At 56.1% G+C, this 23,764-nt stretch overlaps 1 protein-coding gene across 1 annotated transcript; it reads right to left on the bottom strand.

Moving 5' to 3' along the window:
* Window positions 1-597: 597 nt before the first annotated feature.
* On the bottom strand, window positions 598-6,463 carry Spdef (SAM pointed domain containing ETS transcription factor). Its single transcript, XM_057751753.1, has 5 exons — window positions 6,041-6,463; window positions 3,888-4,085; window positions 3,062-3,109; window positions 2,815-2,961; window positions 598-1,153 (listed from the first exon to the last, which is right to left on the bottom strand). Exons 1-5 carry the CDS (start codon window positions 6,444-6,446, stop codon window positions 975-977), a joined length of 978 nt encoding a protein of 325 aa, XP_057607736.1. The 5' UTR covers window positions 6,447-6,463; the 3' UTR covers window positions 598-974.
* Window positions 6,464-23,764: the final 17,301 nt, after the last annotated feature.

Here is a 23,764-nt window from a genome sequence, read left to right as displayed (position 1 = left end):
GGCTCTTACGCCCACAAAAGGGACTCACAACCCCACGGATGCATCTTGGGGAGTCTTTGGGGGACAGAGACTGCAAACCCTCCATCCTTACAAAGCTACTATCCCATAAACATACTGAATCACCCACCGTCTCCCATAGTCCACCATGTGGTTCAGCTTCCTTAGGTGGTTGAGAAAATATAATAGCTCTGGGCCTCTTGCAGGAGAGCCAGACCCCTGGCACACCTGGGCACACCTGGAGGCAAAGCCCTGCCTTTTGACAGAGTAAGTGCAGAGGCTGCCTTCCTTACCTGGGGCCTGTGTGTGGAGATGCTCTTCAGCCTGGCCCAGGGTGAGGAGGGCACAGTGGTTGGCTAGATTAGCTGCTTTGGCCTGGAGAACATTCTGCCTCTTCTATGATGTCTACCAAACAGCTACCATTTTTCACTTAGGCTCAGCTCCATGACACCTCCCCGGGCAAGCTTTCCTCGTAGTCTCCACCCTAAACACCTGTGACCACAGTCACCCTTGACCGCTGCTGGCCTCTCGGCTGGGTTGTCCATAGCCAGACACTGGAGACCTGACAGTTATCTTGTATCTTTATTAACCATTCCTAGGGCACTCCTGGCTCCCCAACACAGGGTGCAGACATCTCTTGGTACCACGCCAGTCATGGTACAGGATGGGTCACAGGAGCAGGAAACAGTGACATCACCATCCTGTGAATTGCCTTGGTTGAATCCCACAGCCCAAGCCTGGGGGTGGGGGTTCTCCACTTGGGAGCAGTCCTAGCTCCCTTGACCCTCCAGGGGCCCTTGTCCTTAAGCAGGGACTCAGAGAGCTCACATGCCTCCCTAGATACTGATCTAGGACTGTCTCTCTGGGACTTTGGATTCTGGGATGCCAGCAGCCCTTGGATTCAGATTAGGCTGAGCCCGGGCCAGGAGGAGAGTGATTGTCTGGGATAGGTGGTAGGCCTCTGGCCTCTGCAGCTCTCAGACGGGATGTACGAACTGGTAGACCAAGCGCTGAGAGATGTCGGGTTTGCGGATGATCCCCTTTTTGTAATACTGGCGGATGGAGCGACTTAGCTTATCGTAGTTCATGGCCGGCCGGTTCTTGCGTACACCCCACAGCCGGGCCACCTGGGCAGAGTCCTCAATTTTGAAGATGCCTGGGAGAAAGGGGGGTAGGAGGAAAGGAGGATGGGCATGTGGAGGCCATGAGAAGAAGAGAGATGAGACCAATGAATCACTTTTGGGGAAAGGACAAGAGCCAGATGCTGGGACCCTCTTCAGCCCTGGCCCCAGGGACAGGCCCTGGGACTTAGCAAATATCTTCCTTCCTTCCTTCCTTCCTTCCTTCCTTCCTTCCTTCCTTCCTTTCCTTCTTTTTGAGATAGGGTCTCTCTACATACCTTGGCTGTCCTTGAGTACTGGGATTAAAGACAAATGCCATCATGCCTGGCATTAGCAAACTATATTTCAATAATTTTTAGCTTTTTACTGGCTGAAATTCTAACATATGCATAATATTAGATCAAATGCAGATTGCATATCCCTAATCTGAAATTGGGGTCAGAATGGCGTCAGAGTTTGGAGTTTTAGGGTTTGGGAGTATTTGACAGGCTTTTCTGGCCAGACATCCGTGACGGTGTTCTGAAGAGTTTGCATTTGGGGAACATTTAGGAATTTTGTATTAAAGTTCAGGCAGCACAGAGCATTAAAGTGAAAGTCACTTGATTTTAAACATTTTGATTCTGGACCTAGAACATTTAATATTATATATGGGGCTCACATTGTGTTTCTGATAGACACCATGCGTCTCTAGATTGAAGCTATGATTTTTCTCGCTATTAATTTTTCACATTCATTTCTTTATTGTTCATATTGTATGAACGTGTGTCATGTGCCCCGGCGTGCCTGTGTGTGGAGGTCAGAAGACAATCGGCAGGAATCATTCCCCCTTTCCATCCTGTAGGGACTGAACTCAGGTCTTCAGGCGTGGTGCCTGCCCGCACTGAGCTGTCTCACCGGCCTCCAAACATGATGCTTTATAAAGATTTATTTTATTACTGCATGTGGTAAGTGTTTTGTTTGTGCGTCTGCCTGGTGCCTGCAGAGGTTGGGGGCGGGGCCTTACAGGCCTGTGCCACCATGCCCTACTGAAGCCATGTTTTCCCATTCTTGGCAAACGCTCTCAAGTTTGCACTGTGTTCCAGGCGCTGTGAGGTGCTGAAGGAATCTCAGTGCCAGAGCAGTCTGGTGGAGAGGCTGATGAGGATACAAACAACACCCTAAACCTTGAAATCCTTGGAGTTGCAGGGATACAGATCTCTGAGTGGCGCTTTGGGCACAGGGTGAAGGCGGAGTCAGTCTAGGTCACACCTCTCTCAGCTGGAGCCACGCCCCAACCCCACCTCAATCGCAGCTCGGCCCATGCTCTCCATCCCTGCCAGAGCCCTGTGCCCACCTCTGCCTAGCAGAAGCCCCGCCCCAGCCCTGCCCATGCTCCCAGCAGGAGTTCCACTCCATAGGAACCCCGCCTTTTCTGCCCTCCTAAAGAAGTCACGTCCCTGACCCAGCCCCTCCCCCTCTTAGTAGTCTGAGCCCCGCCCCCACAGACACGGAGCTCCGCCCTACATAAGCCCGCCCCTCCCTTTCTGACCCCTCCCACTGTAGACCTGTCCCTCTGCCATAAGTCACGCCCCCTTCTAAGCCCTCCCTGCCCTGGTGTGTGTGTGTGTGTGTGTGTGTGTGTGTGTGTGTGTGTGTGTGTGTGTGTGTGTGTGTGTGTGTGTGTGTGTGTGTGTGTTTCTGGGAGGGGGTATTTTACCTTTCTCCTTGTTGAGCCAGCGGATGAAGCGGCCGTAGCTGTGGGGCTTGAGCAGCAGCTCCTTGAGGAACTGCCACAGGTGGATGGGTTGCCCGGAGCACGATGAATCCACCTCGCCGTCTGTCCATCCCTCCTCGCTGGTGGAGGCTGGAAGCCAGGGCGGTAGGGTGAGTGGCATGGCCACCACCCGCTTCCCCGGGCAGCCTCCCTCAGCCCCACCAGGCCTTCCTGTGCCTGCCCGGCTCACCGCAGTAGTGAAGGGCCCCGGGCGAGGTCCTCTCCTTCATCCAGGCCGCTGTGGGACAAGTAGGGGAGGTTGAATACCCAGCTGAGGTCCCCCGTGGCTGGGGTCCTACAGCTCCCTGCCTCCCGCCTATCTAGGGTAACTAGGTGCTAACACGGGAGTGGGAATGTCGGAGCTGCGACTGCATGGCCTCTGTGTTCAGGGGCTTACCTTTCCTCACTGTGAAACGGGACAGGGACATTCTTTGGAGCTGTGGCCAGGCGGCAGTGCTGAGGGCTGACACTTAGCGTTTGCACCAGGCCTTTCTCTCTAGCTACCCACTCGACCACCCCCTCTGCCCACTGCTAGGCCATCAGCCAGGGACAAAGCTCAAGTCACATCCGCTGGTCAGCCGCCCGGGCTGGGGCAGGCACTGACCATTCACAGAGTCACCTTAGTGGGTCCTGTTCCCCAGTCTCCCAGCCCTCTAAGGGAAGGGGCCTTGACCCAATGAGCAAGCACAGAATCCTCCAAAATGCCCAAGAGGAAAAAAGAGCAGGCAACAACGTTGTGTGTGTAAACACAGGTGTGCCATCGCTCGTGTGGACGGCAGAGGACAATTTTGGGGGAGTCCGTTCTCTCCTAACATGCAGGTACCGGGGATCGAACTCAAGCTGGCTGAGCCATCCTGACAGTCACTACCTCTTTAATAAAAAATAAAGCGAACCTTAAAAAACTGGGCATGGGATGTGTGTCTGTAATCTCAGCACTTGGGAGGCAAAAAGATCGACCAAGTTCCAGGCCAGCCTGGAGCCAGAAGGGACCTGGCCCGTGCAGCTTTATGTCTTACCTGACTTCCAGATGTCCAGGTGGGCATGCAGCACGTCCCCACCCAAGGGCGCACGCTGGCGGAACTGCTCCTCCGACATGGCACACAGCTCCTTGCCGCCCAGCTCCTGGAAGGCCTTGCCTGCTGGAGGTAGCCGGTACTGGTGCTCCGTCCACAGCAGCCACTTCTGCACATTACCAGGGCTCCAGTCCCCAGGGTCTGGGCAAAAGACAGCATCTTAGCTGGGGTCCGCTGGTGAGCGCCATCCCAAAGGCGGCCGACCATGACATCCGGAGCCTCAAGGAGCCCCATGGTGGCAGACACTCCACAAAAAAGGAAGTGAGGAGGAAGAGCCATGGTCCTAACACAAGCTTGCTGCCTTTGCAACCCCATCACAAACAGGTGTCTGTCTAGCCCCTCACGGGGCCTCTCGGGAGACACTAGCTCCGAAGGGGACAGTGGCATTCAACCACAGACAGCCAGATACCTCTTGCCTTTTCACAATCTTCTCAAGGAGAAAACCCACCCAGGAACCCTTCATCCTGGAATTCTAGAGACAAGGAAACAGGGGTGCGTGAGGGGAGGGGTGTGTGCGGGGAGGGGTGTGTCCCTTGTCCAACACTTTGCAAACGCGTTTGGGTTCATAGCAGCTGCCCCAAGTGGCTATAGATCAGCTAAAGGTGGGGGAACTGATTCACCAGCTATGTGTCCCCTGGGAAACGGCTCTGGGGGCACATAGCTGGAACCAGACTGGGTCACAGTGGCAGTGAGGCCTCCAGAACACCGCTTCAAGCCAGTGTCCCAGCTGAGTGACCCACAAGCTAGGCTGCTCCCACTTCATAAGGCCGTTTTCTTCCTTGAGGTCAATGCAATTTGTTTCTGTCCCCATTGTTCTGAGAGCACAGCCCTCCCAAGCAGGGATAGGGAAGTGGTACCGTGGGAGAGCCTCCTGGGGCAGGGCTCTCTGAAGTGTGGGAAAGTGGAGACAAGGAGATAGATGTGGGCAGGAGCAGCCTGGAATGGGGACACCACTTGGGAGCATCTACCAGATTGGGGTGGTGGAGCAGGAGCTGAGGGGCAAGAGAAGCCCCTACTTCCCATGGGAAAACTAAAGGATGGAGATCAGGACTTCCTGTCTCTCAGCCGTCCAATCTGCAGCACTAGCCATGACCCCAGACCAGGCACACACACACACAGACATGCACATGACACACCCCAGACCAGGCACACACACACACAGACATGCACATGACACACCCCAGACCAGGCACACACACACACAGACATGCACATGACACACCCCAGACCAGGCACACACACACACACAGACATGCACATGACACACCCCAGACCAGGCACACACACACACACAGACATGCACATGACACACCCCAGACCAGGCACACACACAGACATGCACATGACACACCCCAGACCAGGCACACACACACAGACATGCACATGACACACCCCAGACCAGGCACACACACAGACATGCACAGTCTGTTCCTTGGTACCCTCTCCTCCTCACAGCCCCCCATCAGTTGACTGGGACCACATTCAGCTATTCAGTTATACTCCATCAGGCCAGCTCCACACACAGAGGGACCTCTACTTTCTGTCGACTGCTCAGAACCCCGGTCCCCGTAGGGTGAGTGGCAAGTCAGTCAGTGGCTGTTTATTGAGTACCTCTCATGTCCAGTGCTGTCTAGGGACGGGACATACAAATCCGTTAGGGATACAGAGCAAGTGGGGCGGAACAGACACGCCCTCACACCTCCAAGTGGCCGTCATATCACCAGAGCAAGGAAATGGGGGAAGCAAGAGGTGGGGTGTGGGAGACGATCTCAACAGGATCAGCAGCCTCATGCGGTTGCTGCCAGTTAAGCCTGCAGACAGCCAGGGAGGGGCTCAGCATGTTAATCCATGAGAAAAGCATTCTAGGTTGAAGGACCAGCAGGTGCAAAGGTCCTGGGGTGAGCGTTGTGGAAAAGAAGGGAGACCAAGTGGGTGGAACAGAAAAGGCGGAGCGCTAGACGGAACAGCGCGTGAATGCTCTTTATCCACTAAGTGGGAGCAGTGTGGGGGGGCACAGCCCTGGCTCCAGCTACTGTGTGCCCTGGGCTGCCCAGGGTGATCAGAGTCCCCGGTTGAGGTGGCAGGGAGGATCTCACCTGCTGTGATGTTGAGTAGCTTGCACGCTGTCTCGATGTCCTTCAGGACCTCACCCACCACCATGGACTGCACCTGCTCTAGTGAGTGCTCATCCAGGCTGCTCCCAGAGGCCTGGCTGTCGATGACCGGACACTGCTCAGGCTCCTCCAGCGGTTCCTCCCTGGCACTGGCCGCGGGGACCTTGGCTACCCAGCTGCCATCCTCGGGGTACATGTTGAAGCAGGAGAGGTAGAAGGCAGACAGGCCCTGCTCAGGGGTGGCTGGTGGGCTGGGGCTCCATTCCCGCTTCTCAGGACCCACTGTTTCCACTGCTGCCTTCTCCACACCTGTCCGCAGTGCCACATCTGGGGACAGCAGCAGGCAACCAGGGGACACGACGCTCAGGCCCGGACTGGCGCTGCCCATGCTGCCGCTGAGTCTTGTGGCTGTGTCTGTAGAAGTCAGAGAAGGGAGGTGAGTCTCATGGCTGTCCTGGCTCTGTGGGAGTCACTAAGCTGGTTACAAGACTCAAGGCTCAGCATGCAGTGGGCTGGGCCTGGGAGAGGCCTGGGGGCTTCTGGGTCACTGGGCAGTGAGTACAGGGCTGGCTGGAAGATGGAACACAGGCAGGTGGAGGGGCAGTTTTTCTTAAGGTCTGGTGTAACACAGGCTGGCCTGGACCATCTGGTCCTCCTGCCTCCTGAAACTCCTCAGTGCTAGAATTGCAGCTGTGATGGGGAGGACCAGGGCACCTGGCCCCATCTCTGTCACTCTGTAGGGCCCACTGTGCAGCTGGCTTTTGCCACAGCAGGGGCAAAGGAAAAGGCCCAGACTGGAAAAACCCTTGGGTTTCTTCAGGATCACAGCTGACCTGTCTGAAAATGCCCTACAACCCAGGAAACAGGTTTCTGTGAGCTGAGAGAAATTTCAGCTTCCTATCCCCAACCCCCTTGCTCATGCCCACCCTCTTCTTGTTCAGTGCCCACCCCTTGCTCATGCCCAGCCTCTTCTTGTTCAGTGCCCACCCCTTGCTCATGCCCACCCTCTTCTTGTTCAGTGCCCACCCCTTGCTCATGCCCACCCTCTTCTTGTTCAGTGCCCACCCCTTGCTCATGCCCACCCTCTTCTTGTTCAGTGCCCACCCCTTGCTCATGCCCAGCCTTTCCCATTCTCCAACACAGCCCTGGAGGCTCCTGCAGAGAGAGAAATCCAACAAAGGAGGAAGGGTGTTGTTACCTCTGGTTCCAACTCTTCCTTTCAAAGAATCCTTTAAGTGACAAGGAAGAAAAGGTTTGGGTGGATGGGGTGGGCAGGGGCAGGGGGGGTCTGGAGTTTCGGGGGACAGAGGGCAGGCCTGGATTAATTTCAAGTCCTTCTGTGCAAACATGTGTGTGTGCCATGGGCCCTTGGTGTTTACCAAGGCAGTGTCCCCACCCTGGCCTGTGCCCACACCCTATATCCCAGGTGGTAGCCCCACCCCAGGAGAGCCTTCTCCAGTCTCCATCCCTCCTCCTTCACCCCTCAGTGGCCTCCCGCCCCATCCACAGCCCAGCAGCCCCACGTCTGCCACGTTAGGATAGTCCCTGCCAGCTCCCTGGGCCCTGTGCCCAGCTGGAAGCTTTTCCAAGAGACAGAACTCGATGCTCCGTGGCCCTGTTTGCCTGGCCTCAGGCACAGGTGTGTGCGGGGGGACAGGTGCTGGGGTCCAGGCACTGTGGCAAGCGGGGCCAGTGCTGACCCAGGTGCTGTGTGCTGCCATATTCTTACTTTGTCTGTTGAGTGGGCTTCACAGCCCTGGCACCCACACACTCCCCGGGGGAGGCAGCATAAACTTTCTTCTTATCCTAAATTAGGGGTGGGAGAGTCAATGCGAAAGAGGCCTTTTGGGCCCTTCCTCGGCAGAGACTCCAGCCTCCTCTCTCTCTCGGTTTCCCAATGTCCAGGGCTCCCCTGACTGAACAATGAACTATGTATGCCACCGAGGAAAGGGTCCCTGAGGCCTGGGGCCTGGTGGCTTGGCTCAATGGCTGGCTCCACCTTTAACCCTTCATGCCTGCAGCTGGGCTGAGGCCGGAGCAAAGGGAGCACAGAGGATGCTTTCACGTGAGGGTGCCCACACACCCTGTGCTGGATAGTTTTGTCAACTTGACACAAGCTAAAATCATCAGAGGAGGGAGCCTCAGTTGAGAAAATGCCTTTGTAAGATCAGGCTATAGGCAAGCTTGTAGGTCATTTTCTTAATTAGTATTGATGGGATAAGGCCCAGCCTACGGTCAGTGGTAACATCCCTGGGCTGGCGGTTCTGGGTTCTATAAGAAAGAAGACTAAGCTGGGCGGTGGTGAGCACACACCTTTAAGGCCAGCACTCATGAGGCAGAGGCAGGCGAATCTCTGGGAGTTCGAGGCCAGCCTGGTCTATAAAAGCTAGTTCTGGGACAGGCACCCAAAGCTACAGAGAAACCTTGTCTCAAAAATTAAAGGAAAGGAAGGAAGGGAGAGAGAGAGAGAGAGAGAGAGAGAGAGAGAGAGAGAGAGAGAGGCTGAGCCATAGGAGAAATCCAGTAAGCAGCTCCTCCATGACCTCTGCATCAGTTCCTGCCCTCAGGTTCCTGCCCTGTTTGAGTTCCTGTCCTGATCTCCACTGTGATGTGGAAGTGTCATCCAGATAAACCCTTTCCTCCCCAGGTCACTTTGGTCATGGTGTCTCATTGCAGCAATAGAAACCCTAGTTAGGACAGCCACCCACAGCCTGGGGACATGGACTGGAATCACCCCCAAGATGAAGATGGCCAGGCTTAGGAGAGTGTAATCCACCCATGTGTGGGCTCTGCTCCTTGGACCACAGTCTCTTGAGGGCATCAGCTCTGGCCACCTCCCTCTTCTGGGATGTCTTGACCACCTCCTGCTTGGGTCCCTGCATTCTCCAAGGTTCTCCTTCTGCTCCTGGCTGCTCATCTCACCCCACTGCCAGGTTCATTTCCTTCTAATGCCCTTTTATCAGACTTTGCTCAAGCACCTGGCAGGCACAACTCCGACCGCCGGCCTGGCTCCATGGGTTGGGATGTGGCTCAGCTGGTAGAGTGCTTTCTTAATATGCGTGAAGCCTGGGTTCTAGCTCAGCACCGCACAGATGAAACTCAGAATGGGGAAGGCACTGTGTGGCAGCCAGAACACAGTGAGCATGCTCTCCTCACACCCAGGCTCTGATGAAGCTGGCATTTCTCACCTCGTTCCTTGCAGGGGACATAGTCATGCTATTTCCCCCATGTTGCTGTCCTCTTTCCCAAGATGCCATTTCTTTCTCATCCCAACTCCCTAGACTCCCCACCCCCATGGGGCCCTTCTGGTATCTCCATTTCTAATGTCCCCCCCACCCCTTGACTGGCAACTTAGTCCATGACTATATCCTCAAAAAGCCGTCTGCCTATGGGAATACGAGGACGGGGAAGGCTGAAGCTCAGGTAGTGGCAGGGAGGGGACTCAGACCCACACAGAGGAATCAGGACCTAACCAGAGACCTGCTCTGTAGACCCAAGATCCCAAAACATGCCTGCAGTCTGCCAGCGTGTTGAATACGGGCTACTCTCTGTCCCTCTCAGTTGCCCAGGGTTACAGTCTCCCAAGTGATCCCTCCCATCTCCAAACCTCGAGCTGATCTCAGGGGGTAGAGTCTGGATTAAGGCTCAGTGGGTCTGGCTTGCTCTTGCCCCTGAAGCCCCGGCTGCCTCTCCAGACAAAAGAAAGCTTGGTGACAGCTGGTGCAGGCTGATCAAGAGGCAGGGCCACATTGGAGGGTTAGTGGGTAGACCTTCACAGCTTGGAGTCCATCCCTAAGTAACTCCTGTCCCCCAGGAAGACACACCTTTGCCCCTTGTGTCTTCTGCTCATATCCAATACTCCATCCTCAGGGAATGAAGTTGTCCAAGAGACCCTCATGAAATGCCTGGTGCCGTGTGTCAGGAGTCCCTGTCCTCTATGGCCTGTGGGGTTTCTTCTTCTAGACCCAGCCTCCTAGGAATGGTGATGGAGCATGAAAATGCCTTAGGCCACCCCGTCCTGAGATCCAGCTTCAGGACCTGAGAAAGTGGCCCTGAGGGCGTCAGTCACTATCACCTCCTGCTCAGCCTCCGGTGGTCTGACTTTGTGAGGTCTGGCCCCAGTTGCTGGCCACTCCCCAAGTCCTCCCAACCTCTGAACCCCTTAAATAGGCTAGAGACAACGTATGGAGCGAGACTAGGACCTGACGAAGAGCCCCACAGAGTGGGAGGTCCCCCACGCCTGCACCCCAATACCCACTGGCTTGTCAGCACCATGGAGAGAGCCGAGTCAGTCCAAGCCTTAGGGATCTCAGGCTCGCCACTTTCCTGACCTCCCCCCTGCACGGCCTGCCACTTCCCTGCCCATCTCTGCCTTTCAAGGCTTTGGCACCCAGCAGCCTTGCCCTTCCTTACATCCCTTGAGGTGAGGGAAATCAGGCCTTCTCAATGCCACCCTGTGGTGTCAGGAGTGCTGGCTTGGCCTCCCTCCACCAAACAGACTAGCCACTACCCCAGTGTAGTCTGAGGTTGGTTTGGGCTACATGGGACCTTGTCCTTAAAAAAATGAGAAGTGGGAGGAAAAGAAAGACATAGCTGAGTGTCCCTAATTGTCCCTGGAATTTGTGTTCACAGGTTCTGAGAGGCTCCCATGTGACAGCAGTTACTGACAGCCTGTTCCCACTCCTGCTGCCAGCAAGGCCCGGAGGCTGGGGCTTGAAGAGTCCACTGACTACCCTGCTGCACTTTTTGCCTGACTGTCAGAGTTTTCCAGAAACTGCAGCTTCCGTCTTTACTTGGTCTCCTGTGTGTGTGAGTCTTTCAGAGAAGTCCTTTACTCAGGGAGCCCTCGGGGCCCATGGGGCTGCGTTCCTTCTCTAACAGCACAGGCTTCCCACATCTGAGCCCAGGGACCCTCCTCAGAGGGCAGAATACAGCAGCTTCTCTCTTCCCCACTCCTCCTGCAAACCAATCAAGACCCAGAATGAACGGTCCAGGGAGGCTGGGACAGATGAGGAAGTGCGACAGGAAGTGCCCCTAGACTTATGTCCCCTTCTGGTGGGAGCCCCCTGCTGCCTGAACCCAGCCACACAGGGTTCCCATCTCAGCCCTGGGGGTAGGGGTGCCTCCCTGGAAGATCCCTGAGAGGCCTCATTGTCTTTTTCTTATGTGCTGGGAGGCCCTTGTCCCATGGCCCCCGCAGGATACTAGTGAGGTCTCTGGGTGGCCAGGAACGATCAGCAGGAAGGGTGGGAAAGGAGTGGCGGGTTCAGGCTTCACACTGGCGGCTGGAGCCCAGAGCGTTAAATGTCAGCAAGGGCCCAGGGCAACGGTGCCAAGGTTTGCTTTGAGAAGAGCGGTTCTACCTGCTGAGCTGCCTGTGGGGGCTCGGGGATGGGGGAGGGTCCCAGGCCAGAGCTAGGTCCTGCCTCCTGTCCTCCAGCTCTGGCTGTGGAAGCTTTTCTTCTGAGACAGCTGCGCTGTGTGTGAAGGCTGTGGGTTGCCTGGTGTAAAGGGGTTGGAGCACTGGCAGAAGGCATTCCTGGGGATTACCACGGTGGAGCGGAGCGTGCCTGAATGCCCACCTGGGAACAGGTGAGGGGAGAGACTGGAGAGAGGGAGGAGAGGAAGGAAGGATGAGAACAAGGGAAGACTGGCACCCCACTAAGTGAAATGGCAGAGACTTGAGGGTGGAGAGGGAGGTCTGGGCTCCTTGCCCTTCCCCCACTCTGCCCAGGTCTGGATAGCTGCTGGCCTCATCTATACCACATTATTTTCTGGTGGGAGCCACAGCCAGGAATCCCTGCCCATTGTATGCCCCCGCAAGCCTAGGATATAAGCTGGCAAGTCCAGCCAATGTCTAGCTAGCTCCTAAGCAGCTCTCAGACTCCCATTCCAGCATCTCCTTCAGGACATCTCCCTTCACGGGGAGACTATGGTGTATAACCTTCCTATTCAACAGACAAGGGCTACAAACACTCTGAGGGAAGAGAGATGCCCCACGATCCTTAACCCATCCTTTCTTACTCCGCATGCGGGGCCTTGGGCTTTCAGCCAGCTAGAGCTGACCCTTTCTGGGTTCAGCACGGGCCACAGCAAGCCAGCCAGCTTAGCCTCCTGTTCTGGTTCCCTGCAGGCCCTGCTCTTAGCAGCCACTGGACATCCAATGGGTGTAGCCCTTCTGTCTTGGGTCTGGATGGCAGGGGAGTCATGCCTGACTCACAGGGTCCAAAGCATCTTTGACAGGTAAAACTTGCAGAACACAATATTCAGCAGCGGGCACCCACCACACCTGGCATGGGAGAGATGCTGGACCACTTACAGCCAGGCTCCTAGACCCAGCGAGACCATCCTGCCCTTCCTCGGCCTCCTAGTGCCCGTGTGCTGGGATGGGGTACTCTTCCAGGCAGCGTCAGACGCTCAGCTTGCTGGAACCATCCGCACGTGCGGTGGGCAGTACCTGCTCGCTCTGCCCTCTTCCTGGGCTGGGGGAAGCTACAGAAATGTTTACTTTGTTACTTCAGGGAGCAGCTGGTATGGGGCCCTGCAGCTTTATTGGGGTTGTCTTGAAGCTGTTTGCTTGGGAAGGTGGGGGCAGGAAATGAGCTGAGTCTCCGTCTTGGCCAGGGGGATGGGGTCCGCCATGGAGGCCTGTGACTGGACTGGGGCTGTTGGACACTGCTGGGAGTGGAGGCAAGAGGTCTGGGGCCCATATAGGGGCCATGCATGCACATGCCCTTACACACACACCCATACCCTACACACAGGCACACCTTGGCCAGTCTCAGGGGTCACTCTCTGTCTCTGTCTCTGTCTCTCTGTCTCTCTCTCCCTCCCCCCCCCCCCCTCTCATACACACACACACACACCTTGACCAGCCTCAGGGGTCTCTCTCCCTCTCTCTCTCTCTCTCTCTCTCTCTCTCTCTCTCTCTCTCTCTCTCACACACACACACACACACACACACACACACACACACATCCCTCGGCCAGCCTCAGGGGCACCTCCGGGGCTCAGGCCCTCAACCCTGTCATTCCCACTAAGCTCGCCCTCCTCTCCTCACTATAGGAGTCTGACAGTTTAGAAATGAGTGCCTTGGAGCTGGCAAGACGGCTCAGCAAGTAAAGACAGTTGTGATAAAAGCAAGAACTGACTCCAAGCTGGGCATGGTGGTCCTCAGGAGGCAAGGCAAGTGTAGCTCTAAAGGACTCCAGGAAGCAGGCTGTCCTCTAACCCCACATCAACACCCCTACCCCTGTACACACGTACTCTCAAAATAAATGCAATTTATAAACACCTAAACCAGCAGAAATGAGTGCCTTCAGGGTAAGGTTTAATGTGAACTCAAGACCAGCCTGTACTACTCCAGGGCTACAGAAAGCAGCTCAAATTGCAGCCAGTATGGTGGCGCACGCCTTCAACCCCAGCACTCCAAGGCAGAGGCAGGTGGATCTGTGAGCTGGAGGTCAGCCTGACCCACATAGTGAGTAAAGCCAGTCTCAGAATAAACACCTCCAAAAAACTAAAGATTGTGCACCTCAGAACACCCACCCCCACATTGTTCTTTTCCTTGTATGATCCCTCTGCTTTCTGGGTGCCTAGGTGGTGACCCCCAAACTGCCAGCCTGTGCCACCATGCTTACTCAGTTTCCTGAACTCTAGTTCATGCCTTGAGCCCCCAGGTCCAGTGGGCCCCTGTCTGTCCACTGTAGCCAGGAAAATACCACTCCTTCTCTCTGGCAGAGCAACTAGGGTGCGGTGACCAGACAGCTGCCTGAGTCAGGGCACAGTTGGCTAGACCCAGGGGTGCCATATACCCGCATCGCCACATTCCCCTCAAATTGCATAGAATAGGCTCTGTGCTGGGTCCACAGATATGGGAACCCCGGAAAAGGGGGTGCCCCCTAAGCTCTGGTCTTACCCAGCAAGGCAAATGGCAGCATATGGAAGGACAGGATTGTGTTGTAAAGTGTTCCCAGTGTCTGGAGTATGTCTCCAAGCCTGCAAAGCATTCTTCCAGTTCGTGGCAGCCACCGGCCCCCCCCAGGTGGCAGGAAGCCCTGTGGAAGGGCACACTGCCTCCTACCACACTCACCCCTTAGCCTCCTGCTGTCCACCGAGTTGTCCTCTGCAGCACAAACCCCGGGAACCAGGAGGAGGCAGTGGGCAGTTCCAACCGCTGCTGTGTCTCAGCCAGACATCCGTGGGGCCAGCGGGGCTGTGGCAGAGGTGGCCCTCCGGTGGGCCACCAGGGCCTATCCACCCTTAAGAGGCAGTCTGAGGTCTCAGGCCTGAGGGTCTACAGGCAGGCCCATGCTGGAGGCTCAGAGCCACCTGCTGGCACCATGGCGAGCCTAAGCTGGGGTGCCCATGGGGGGCAGCAGCGGCCGGGGGTGGGGTGGGAGGTGGAGTGGACAGCAGTCGGAGTGCAGGAATGCACTGGAAGGAAGTCAGAAGAAAGACACGGAGTTGGCCCGCCAGGCTTCCCATTATAAGTAATCCTTCCTTATTTACCTGAACAAATACGCTCCCTGCCTACCTCAGACCGCAGGAAGGCTCCTGGTTAACCCTTGAGGGCCTTGCCTCCTGAGGGAGAGAGGACTCAGGCCCTCACCCACTCCTTTAAATGACCGTTATCAGCAAGCTCGCTTTACAAACACAAGGCACAAAGGGTGCACCCAGTGGGACCACGATCAGGGCTTGGTGATCATCCAAGGACCGGGGACAAGTTAGCAAGAGGGGTGGCAGTTCAGAACCACTCACTCTTGTGGAGACCACCATAACTGGCCAGGGCCATCAGGAGAGCTCCCTGGAGGTGGTGCTGCCTGCATCCCCAGCTCTGGGAGGGTTTACGAGCCCACAGCTGGCAGGAGCTATGCTCCCTCTGCTCCGTTGGCCACTCAGTGATGTGAAGGACCTGGAGCAGTCAGCCAGCAGCCGAGTGTTCCCTCTATAGCTCTTGAAGCCACGCAGAGTGGGAGGTTAGAGTCCAGGCCCTCGCTGGCCCGGGTTCCTTCACCTGCTCAAGAAGCCATACTGGGCACTCAGCTTCTTCTTCATGCCACAGGGGCAGAGCTGAATAATCTTAGAAGGCATCTGTCCTTGTGTCAGCAGAAGGACAGGGCCTCGCTCTGTAGACCAGGCTGGCCTCGAATTTGCCTCTAAGTGCTGGGATTAAAGACAGGTGCCACCATACCTAGATATCATCACATTTTTAGATTAAATATTTTAGTTTAGTGTATGTGTGTGCACATATGTATATGCGTGTGCAAATGTGTATGTGTGTGTGCACGTGTATATATGTGTGTGTACATACATGTGTATGTGCTGTGCCTGCCTGAGTGTCTGTATGTGCACCGTGTGTATGCAATGCCAGTGGGGGTCAGAAGAGGGCGCTGGGATTCCTGGAACGGAAGTTACAGGCAGTTGTAAGCTGCCTTGTGGATGTTGGGAACTGAGCCCTGTCCTTGGGCAAGGGCAGCAAGCATCTTAACCACTGAACCACCCCTCCAGGCCCAGTAGTGTCCACTGCTGCTCTGTGACTCATCGTGTGACCTTCCTCAGCATGGCTTCCTTCAGGTGCAGCCTCTCACTTTGACATCCACCGATGTCATCCAACAGAGGCCTGGCTTCCTGCACAGCCCTGAGCACAGCTGCTTCCCTTCACAGAAGAGGACCAGTTAGTCCCTGAGAGGGCAGAGCGGGTGAGGTGGTAATTCACGGCTCGAAAATGGCTGCGACCAGACACTCTTGGCCCAGAGGTCTGTCCCCTATTCCTCTCCTGGCCAGGTAGCCTCTTGTCCCTGCTCTCACAGACAATAGTGCTCCCAGCACAGTGCTCTGCCGTAGTGCTCCGCTGTGGCACAAACGTGCCTGAGTGGACAGGGGCTAGGGAAAGCTAGTGACTCCCATGGCCGCTCTCCTCCTAGGAGAAACTGACCTAGGTTGGTTTTTGTTTGTTTGTTTGTTTTTTGTTTTTTTTGTTTTTTTTTTTTTTGGTTTTTCAAGACAGGGTTTCTCTGTGGCTTTGGAGCCTGTCCTGGAACTAGCTCTTGTAGACCAGGCTGGTCTCGAACTCACAGAGATCCGCCTGCCTCTGCCTCCCGAGTGCTGGGATTAAAGGCGTGCGCCACCACCGCCCGGCCCTAGGTTGTTTTTGATGCTCCAGTTTGAGGGGCAAGGGATAAGAGGTAAGGCTCACTGCGTGCTTCCTCTGTCCCCATCCCTGGCTGGTGATTTCTAGCTGGGTACAGCCACCTGGAGTGACACAGTCTGGTCTCCCTTGCAGCTAGCTGTGACCGTGATGCCAGATGGAAGGGGAGGCCAGCTGGGTCCCATCCTTAACCCCAGGGCTGCCTGGGGGCTCTTTATCTTGATCCACCAGTGTGGTGTCAGGGAACCTACTTCGGCTTTGAAGCAAGAAACTCATGCTGGAGGGTAGGGACGTGGGGGGCAGGGACGTGGGGGGCAGGGACGTGGGGGGCAGGGACGTGGGGGGCAGGGACGTGGGGGGCAGGGACGTGGCTCAGCTGTCCCTTCCTCAGTGTGAATGGGGCTCAGGAGGCAGAGGAAGAGTTCTAGGTCAACCTTGGGTACATAGCCAGTTCGAGGCCAGCCTGGGCTACATGAAACCCCTGTAGCTCCGGTCACCAGGAAACAGAATTTGATGATCACCAACACGCCCCAGAATGCTCAGGGCTTCTGTGAGGGGAGCTCACCTGGAGCGCCTCCTCCAGGAAGGCAGTGGTAGGCCCACCTCGCAGGAACACCTAAAATGTCATGTGTAGGGTCACAGCCCCAGTCTCCTGACCAACCTCCCTCAGGACCAGTCTCACGTCCCTTGCACGCACTCTTGAACACACCAGGCCTCCTGCCTCCTGCTCTGCTCCCCAAGGCCGGCCACCCTTCAACCCCCTTGGCCACGGCAGCCGATGAACCCAGGCCTCGGGAGGCTGTGGAGAGTCATGCCTTCCCTGTTCTACCCCTCCACATCTGGGTCCCTCGCTGTCCCCGTGTGCGTCTGTCTTGGGACTGCTCTTTGCCACCACACCTCGTTCCTTCCTTGACTTTACTGCTTGGAAGATTCCTCATCACCTTTTCAGAGTCTGTGCCCTCAGCCCTCCCAGCCCACAGTCCTTAGGCTTTAATTATCTCTTGGCTTTTCTTTCTTCTTACACTTCTGTATGTGTTTCCATGAGACATAGGTCCATGTTACCGTCAGGCTGGCCTTGATCTTGGCAATCCCCCACCTGTATTCTCAGCATGGCTACCTCCTGTCTACTCCCTTAGGGCACCATCAAGCCCAGGATGACAAGGTCTGGGGCAGCTGGCTGGTGCACCCTCCCCACCTTGACCCTCTAATCACCCGTCAGTCCAGCGGGGAGCGTTTGAGCTGGGACTTGAGGTCCAGGGTAGGGTGCCAGTGACATTGTGCTAAATGGTGGGATGGGGGTGAGTCCCAGAAGGCGAGACTCACCCTGCCTGAACTTAAAGGTGTTCACACGTCTTGGGAAGGACTGTCTGTCTATCCGTCTGTCAGCGGACAGCTGTCTTCCTGGAATGCTCTCTGTCTTATCTTCTAGAACTCCCGTCCTCTCTGTTTGGCTTTCTGAGGAACTTCAGTCTGTGATAACAGCCGAGAAGTCTGGGCCCATTCCAACGCCAGAGGGATGGGACTGCCACGTCCCGCAGTCCCAGGCTCTGGCTTCAAGAAGACAGAACTGGGGGGCTGGAGAGATGGCTCAGAGGTTAAGAGCACTAGCTGCTCTTCCAGAGGTCCTGAGTTCAATTCCCAGCAACCACATGGTGGCTCACAACCATCTGTCATGAGATCTGGCACTGTATCCTGGAAAGTGTATATATAATAAATAAATAAATAAATTTAAAAAAAAAAAAAAAAAAAAGAAGACAGAACTGCTGGAGGCATGGGGCCTCTTCCTTGTCTCACCTTGATGGGACCACGAGGGAAAGACGGGACAATCAGGAAGCCTCCTTCATGAGACTCAGGAGTTATCCAGTGGATGTGGTGGAGACAGATATCCTGAGCCCAGAGAGGGTGAGGAATAGGCCTAAGAACACACAGTAAGCTTGAAGTCTGAACCCAGAACCCAAACCTTGTGTTCCCACAAGTGCTGACTCAGGCTACTGATGCCAACAAGTCTGCACCCTGGGGGGCACCTCCCATGTGGCTCATTCACAGGTGCCAGGTAGAGGCGTACTGGCTTGCCCAGGGTCAGGGCTGAGATGTGGCAGGATAGGAGGCCTTAGGCTGTGCCTGGGTAGGGAGCACAGGGACTAGGAATGGTCCAGGAAATGATCATTTTCACACCCAGGACATGTCACACTGTGTCCCAGGCATACCTGGCTCCTTGCTTATCCAGATTAGCATGGGTTCCTCTACGCCTGACCTAGCAGCCAAAGTTCCTCTGCATCTGCCTCAGAGGGCACAGACAGTCCCCAGCATTCGGCCTCAGGGCAGCCACCTTTGGACCTCTTCGTTCTGTGAACAGTTAGAAAACGTGACAGTTCCAGTCTGGGTCCACTCCCCAGGCCCAGGGTCTTCCCAGCATGTCCTCCCCTGTCTAGAGACCTGGAGACACTCCCCGAGGAAGACCATTGTTCCCTGCATCCAGACCTGGCTGCCCACCCCAGGTTCACCCTGCAGCTTCTCCCACTGCATCCAATGCCCCTGCCTGCTCACACCCAAGATGGCGCCTGAAGAGGTGCCCCTCAGGGGTCCAGGCAAGTCTGCAGTCAGAGATGAGCTCTAAGGCAAGGGAAGCTTTGGGCTTGGGAGGGGGGACAGACACACAGACACAGACACAGACACAGACAGCATCCACAGCTGCCCCTGGCCCAGTCTTGGTTCTCATGAATCTCTTTACGCCGCAGGGCACTGAGCTCCCTCAGGCCAGGCATTGCCCCCAGCCAGGTCTGGATACCCACAGAGAAGAGGATAATGGCTAGAGGGGATGTTTGTGCCTGCGGTGTGGTAGCCAAGTCAGGGAAGGGATGCGTGGTGGGTAGCCGGTGAGGAGGTGGGAACTGCTGAGTCCCCTTGAGGTTGGCCATCTGAAGGAATGGTTAGCTTTTGCAGGGGACTTTGAGCATTCGAGTGGAGAAGGGCTGCGGGGCCACACTGTGCAACCTTGAGGCCCAGGCCACTGCTGTCCCTGGTTGTCCTGGCCAAGTCTGCCACTGACCACACTGGCTGTGAGTCAGCTGCTGCACCATGGCTCCCAAGCCTGGAGACAAGCACCCTCAATGGTTCCTTTGAAGGACATTGCTGTCACAGGCTTCCTATTCATCTCAGTGGGGAAACTGAGGCACAGACCTTGTGTTGAGAGGTGGGGAGCCAGGCATGGAACAGGGCCAACTCCCAGCCACCACCAGGGCCTCCCTGCTTGGGGCGTGGCATCTGTTTGCTCCTCCTTCCCTGCCCCAGCACCAGGTGGACCCCAGGCCTCCACAGGGGGTGCAGGTGGTGGCCCTGCGTCATGCTCTCACCCGGGGAGCTGGCTGCTGCCTTTCCCCTACTGACGCAGAGCCAGCCGGCCTGCTGGGCCTTTCGAAACCACAGGTCCGATAAGAATACAATCAAGCCTGTTTTGCTTCGTTGGAGGGGCTGGGTCACAAGGCCACCGCAGCGGAGGGACTGCGGGTAGCTAAGGTGCTGCTATCAGCAGCCCGGCCCCCCTCACCGCAGCCCCTTTGAAATTTACCCACCTTATCAAAGCCCTAGGCTTCCCCTAAACTCCAGGACAGCTGCCTTTTATGTGTTCTGACTTCCACCTGGGCCCAGGGACTACCTAGTGTGTGTGTGTGTGTGTGTGTGTGTGTGTGTGTGTGTGTGGTAGGGGTGGGGGCGGTTCCTGGGAAAGAGCACCTGGCTGCACACCCCCAGAGGCCCCTAGTCTCATATGCTAACCTGGTCTGCCACTGCCATCTGTGTGTCCCTCTTTCTGATCATCTACCTTCTCCTCCAGTCTCCAGCATCCTGCCCACCCCTCCTCTGGGCAGCATTCCTCCACAGGTGCCAGGTGGGCAGGACAGCTTCCTTCCTCCTCAGGCACTTCCTCAGCCACGGAGACCTGCTTCACGCCCGGTCCCCCAGCCGCGCCTTCTGCAAATGTTTATTGAACATCTACTACGCGCCAAGTCCCGGGGGCCGTGGCAGGGATGAAGGACCCTAGCCTCACTCTCCCCTCCCTAGGAACTGGCATTCTTGCTGTGGAAACAGGTGACAAACACAGGTATCAGGAGGCACGAGGTGCTGCGGGGGGGGGGGAAATAGGATAGGGAAGGAAGACAGGAAGCTCGGAGGACATGTTTACACGTGTGGAGTTAGCGGAGGGAGCCTTTGCAGGTGGCGCTGGGATGGAGATCTCTTCCTCCACACACTCAGAACCACAAACACAGGAAGGAGCCCAAACTGGGTGTGGGGAACATGCTTGTGTGTCCAGCATTGGGGAGGCACGGGTAGGCAGATTGCCAGTTCAAGGCCAGCCTGAGCTACATAGGGAGTTCCTGCTTTTATCACAAAGTTAAAGGGTTCCAGGATGGAAAATTAGAAACAGGCCTGGATTTAATCCCTAGGATTGTCCAAACAGAACCAGGCAGTGGTCCCTCAGCATACCGAGTTCTTATCTTGATAAGGCCACACGGTACAGTGGCAGCAGAGCGAGGGCTGGACCCCAGGAGCCCTGCGGCACACCCAGGACTCTGCCTCCATTCTGCTACCCCACGGCCAGGGCCCTGGGCAGGACAGTCTGGCTGGAGATGGAGGGCTGGGCACGGGAACCGAGCTCAGATGCACTGTGGATGCAGATGCTCACTGCCTGTCCCTGCCGAGGCGGTGGCCAGGCTTAGGTGGAGCTGACACTGTGGAGAGCCATGGGTGGCACTCTGGCTCCAGAGAGCTCTCAGCAGCACAGCCCTTCCCAGTGTCACTGTCCTCTGGGTGGTACAACACTGCCATCCTAGCACTCAGGAGGTGGAGGCAGAAGGCTCATAAGCTCAAAGTTGCCCTCAGCTACATAGTGAATTTGAGGCCAGCCTGGAATACAGGAGACTCTATCTCTGAAAAGAAAAACAAGGCAACACTGCACAAAGGGGTCTGTGGCATTGCCAGAGCAGGCGACCACGGAGGAGCCTGGACATGACAGCCTGACATCCTGGGCCAAGCACATTAGAGGCTTCTCCCAGGTCCTCGGGTGTATGCCAGACTACCCCACCCACACCCTTAAGACACACACTCAGGGGGGTCAGAGAGCAAGCTCTTTTGGGGGGAGGGTCTTACTATGTGACTAGGGCTTGCATGGAACACAGGATTCTCCTGCCTCAGACCCCGAGTGCTGGGACGATAGGCTGTGTCACCATGCCGGGCCCCTCTTCAGTGCTCAGCAGCATGAACACGACTGACCAAGTATCAAGGTCATCTCGTTAACACCCCTGTTGTCCATGCGACTTCTGCACGCGGGCTATAAACCAAGCCGCTGGCTCTGATGAAGACTTCGAGGTCTTTCTTCACGATGACAATGCTGTGTACTCTCCCTTTGACAGAGCCCTGGACACCGGTGCTACCTCACACCTTGTGAGCCCCTAGCCATGTTCTGTGACTTTAGCTGAGAAGTCAGAGCCGCACGCTCAGTAGTTTCTCAACCCCACAGTCATCCCCTCTAGCAGGGGCCACAGTCCCCAGTCCTATGCCTGGGAGCTCAAGACAGCTGTCTGGCCTCATGTCCACAGCCTGCCTGTCTGGCTCCTGGACCCCCTCAGTGCAAGAGATGAAGCCTGGCGTGGCAGCCGCTGTCCAGGGAAGAAAAGGAGGGACCAAGTCTGGGCTGTAACAGGACACTGTGTCTAGAATGCTTGAGGCCACGTAAGTGATCTCCTGGACCCCAGAAACGAAGGTGAAAAGTGAGGCCGTTTTTGCTGGACTCGTTACACACCTGTAATCACAGACATCACCTTCTTCCGTGTTTTCTTGAGTCTGTCTGAAGAGCCCAGCGCTGACACCATCTCCAAACAGCCCTTCTGGATCATGCCATCCTTCAGGCCCTGGTCACCCTGCTCGATACAGTCTACTTTGGGCCAGGAGACCATGGAAATAGGCTGTGTCATATTTGCTTGGTGTTTTTGGACTCAGGGAATCACCTAGAAAAGGATGAGAAGAATGGATGGGTGGACAGATTGGGTAGCTAGATGGATGTGTAGACTAATGAACAGGTGGATACGTGGATGTGCAGGCTGATGAACGGGTGGATACGTGGATGTGCAGGCTGATGAACGGGTGGATACGTGGATGTGCAGGCTGATGAACGGGTGGATACGTGGATGTGCAGGCTGATGAACGGGTGGATATGTGGATGTGCAGACTGATGAACTGGTGGACAGATGGTGCACGGACAGACGGGTGGACGGATGAGTATGTCCATAGGTAGATGGGTGCATAGGTGAATCTGTGGATGGATAAGTAGACTGTAGATAGATTGATGGACAGACAGGCAGACAGAAGAGACACTGAGTGGGTGGCTGGATGGGGTGAGGATGGTGGATGGGAGGAGAGGTAGATGGGTAGGTAGACAGCAGACAGTGGAGGGGTGAGTGGGTGAATGGGCAGACAGATGGACAGATTACTGGATGGGGTGGATGGACAGGTTTTGTCAGTGGGAAAGCGGGAAGCAAGCGCTAAAGTGTGGGCTTTCCTATGGACGGGGCTGTGGGACAAGGTTCTCCCTGCAGTTGTGGTGAGACCTGCCCATGTGGCCAGGGCCACAGGTGTGCAGGAAAAGGAAGGTCAGGGCAGGGTGCTTCCGGGTATGGGGTTCTCACCTCTTACCGCACCCTGGGACTCCCCTGACGTGACTCAAGTCCTTTCAGGTGTAGGTACAGGACACACAGAAGACTACGTCAGGTCCCTGGGAAGGAAACTTCATCACTAGCTCAAGAGGGGCTGTCGAATGTCTGGTCCTGTGCTCAGGCTCCGAGACAGGCTCAGGAAAGGTCGGCCGGAAGTCACGCATGCTGTCGGGGCCTCATTCATGATTCTGCTGTCCTCTTTCTTAGGGCACCTCCTCTACCTGGCCGAAGAGGGGTTGAGACTTCTCTGGGGATCTGGATTGTGTGTGTGTGTGGGGGGGGGGCAGGACAGGCCTGCCTCTGAAGGCACTGGCCTAACTGTCCAGTCGAGGGTCTTAGTGGGCGGGGCACTCAGTGAGCAACTGGTTGGAGGAATACATGCCCCTTCCCTCCCCACAGTTCTCGCCTGCTCCTCCAGGTGGTATGCCGATCCCCAACTCAAGGAGGTAAAAGGAGGGGAGAGAGGGGCTAGGCGAGAGCCCCAGGTGTGTGGGACCATCAAAAGGGGGGCACTTGTAGTAACTCCCCAGAACTACAGACCACAGAGCTGGAAGGAGCCAGCGATGGGGCTGGCCTGATGATTCATTTTGTAAGGCTCAGAGAGGGAGAGAGCACGCTCAGGGCCACACAGCACCAACTACTAGGCTTCCCCAGTGCTTCGGAGCCCTCCCAGCAGCCCTCTGAGACAGGGGAGCTACTGTAATCCGTATTACGTAGGAGACACTGAGGTCCAGGGATGCTAAGGAAGTGGCTGACGATCATGCAGGTCGGGAGTGGTGGGGCTGAAATGTGAGTCCAGGTGGCCTGGCTCCAGAGCCCTAGGCAAAACCTGATGCTTTGCTGCAGCTG

This window comes from Chionomys nivalis, chromosome 19, assembly GCF_950005125.1.
Source record: "Chionomys nivalis chromosome 19, mChiNiv1.1, whole genome shotgun sequence".
NCBI classification, from domain to species: domain Eukaryota; kingdom Metazoa; phylum Chordata; class Mammalia; order Rodentia; family Cricetidae; genus Chionomys; species Chionomys nivalis.
This window is presented reverse-complemented; position numbering and strand designations above follow the sequence as displayed.

Bases quoted from the DNA above. Each gene is read 5' to 3' on its own strand.
- Spdef (XM_057751753.1), bottom strand. From the start codon at position 6,446: ATGGGCAGCGCCAGTCCGGGCCTGAGCGTCGTGTCCCCTGGTTGCCTG. The intron at 4,086-6,040 runs GTGAGATCCTCC...TCTTTTGCCCAG, and splicing joins GCTACTCAACATCACAGCAG to ACCCTGGGGACTGGAGCCCT. The intron at 2,962-3,061 runs GTGAGCCGGGCA...CCTGGCTTCCAG, and splicing joins CGGGGCCCTTCACTACTGCG to CCTCCACCAGCGAGGAGGGA.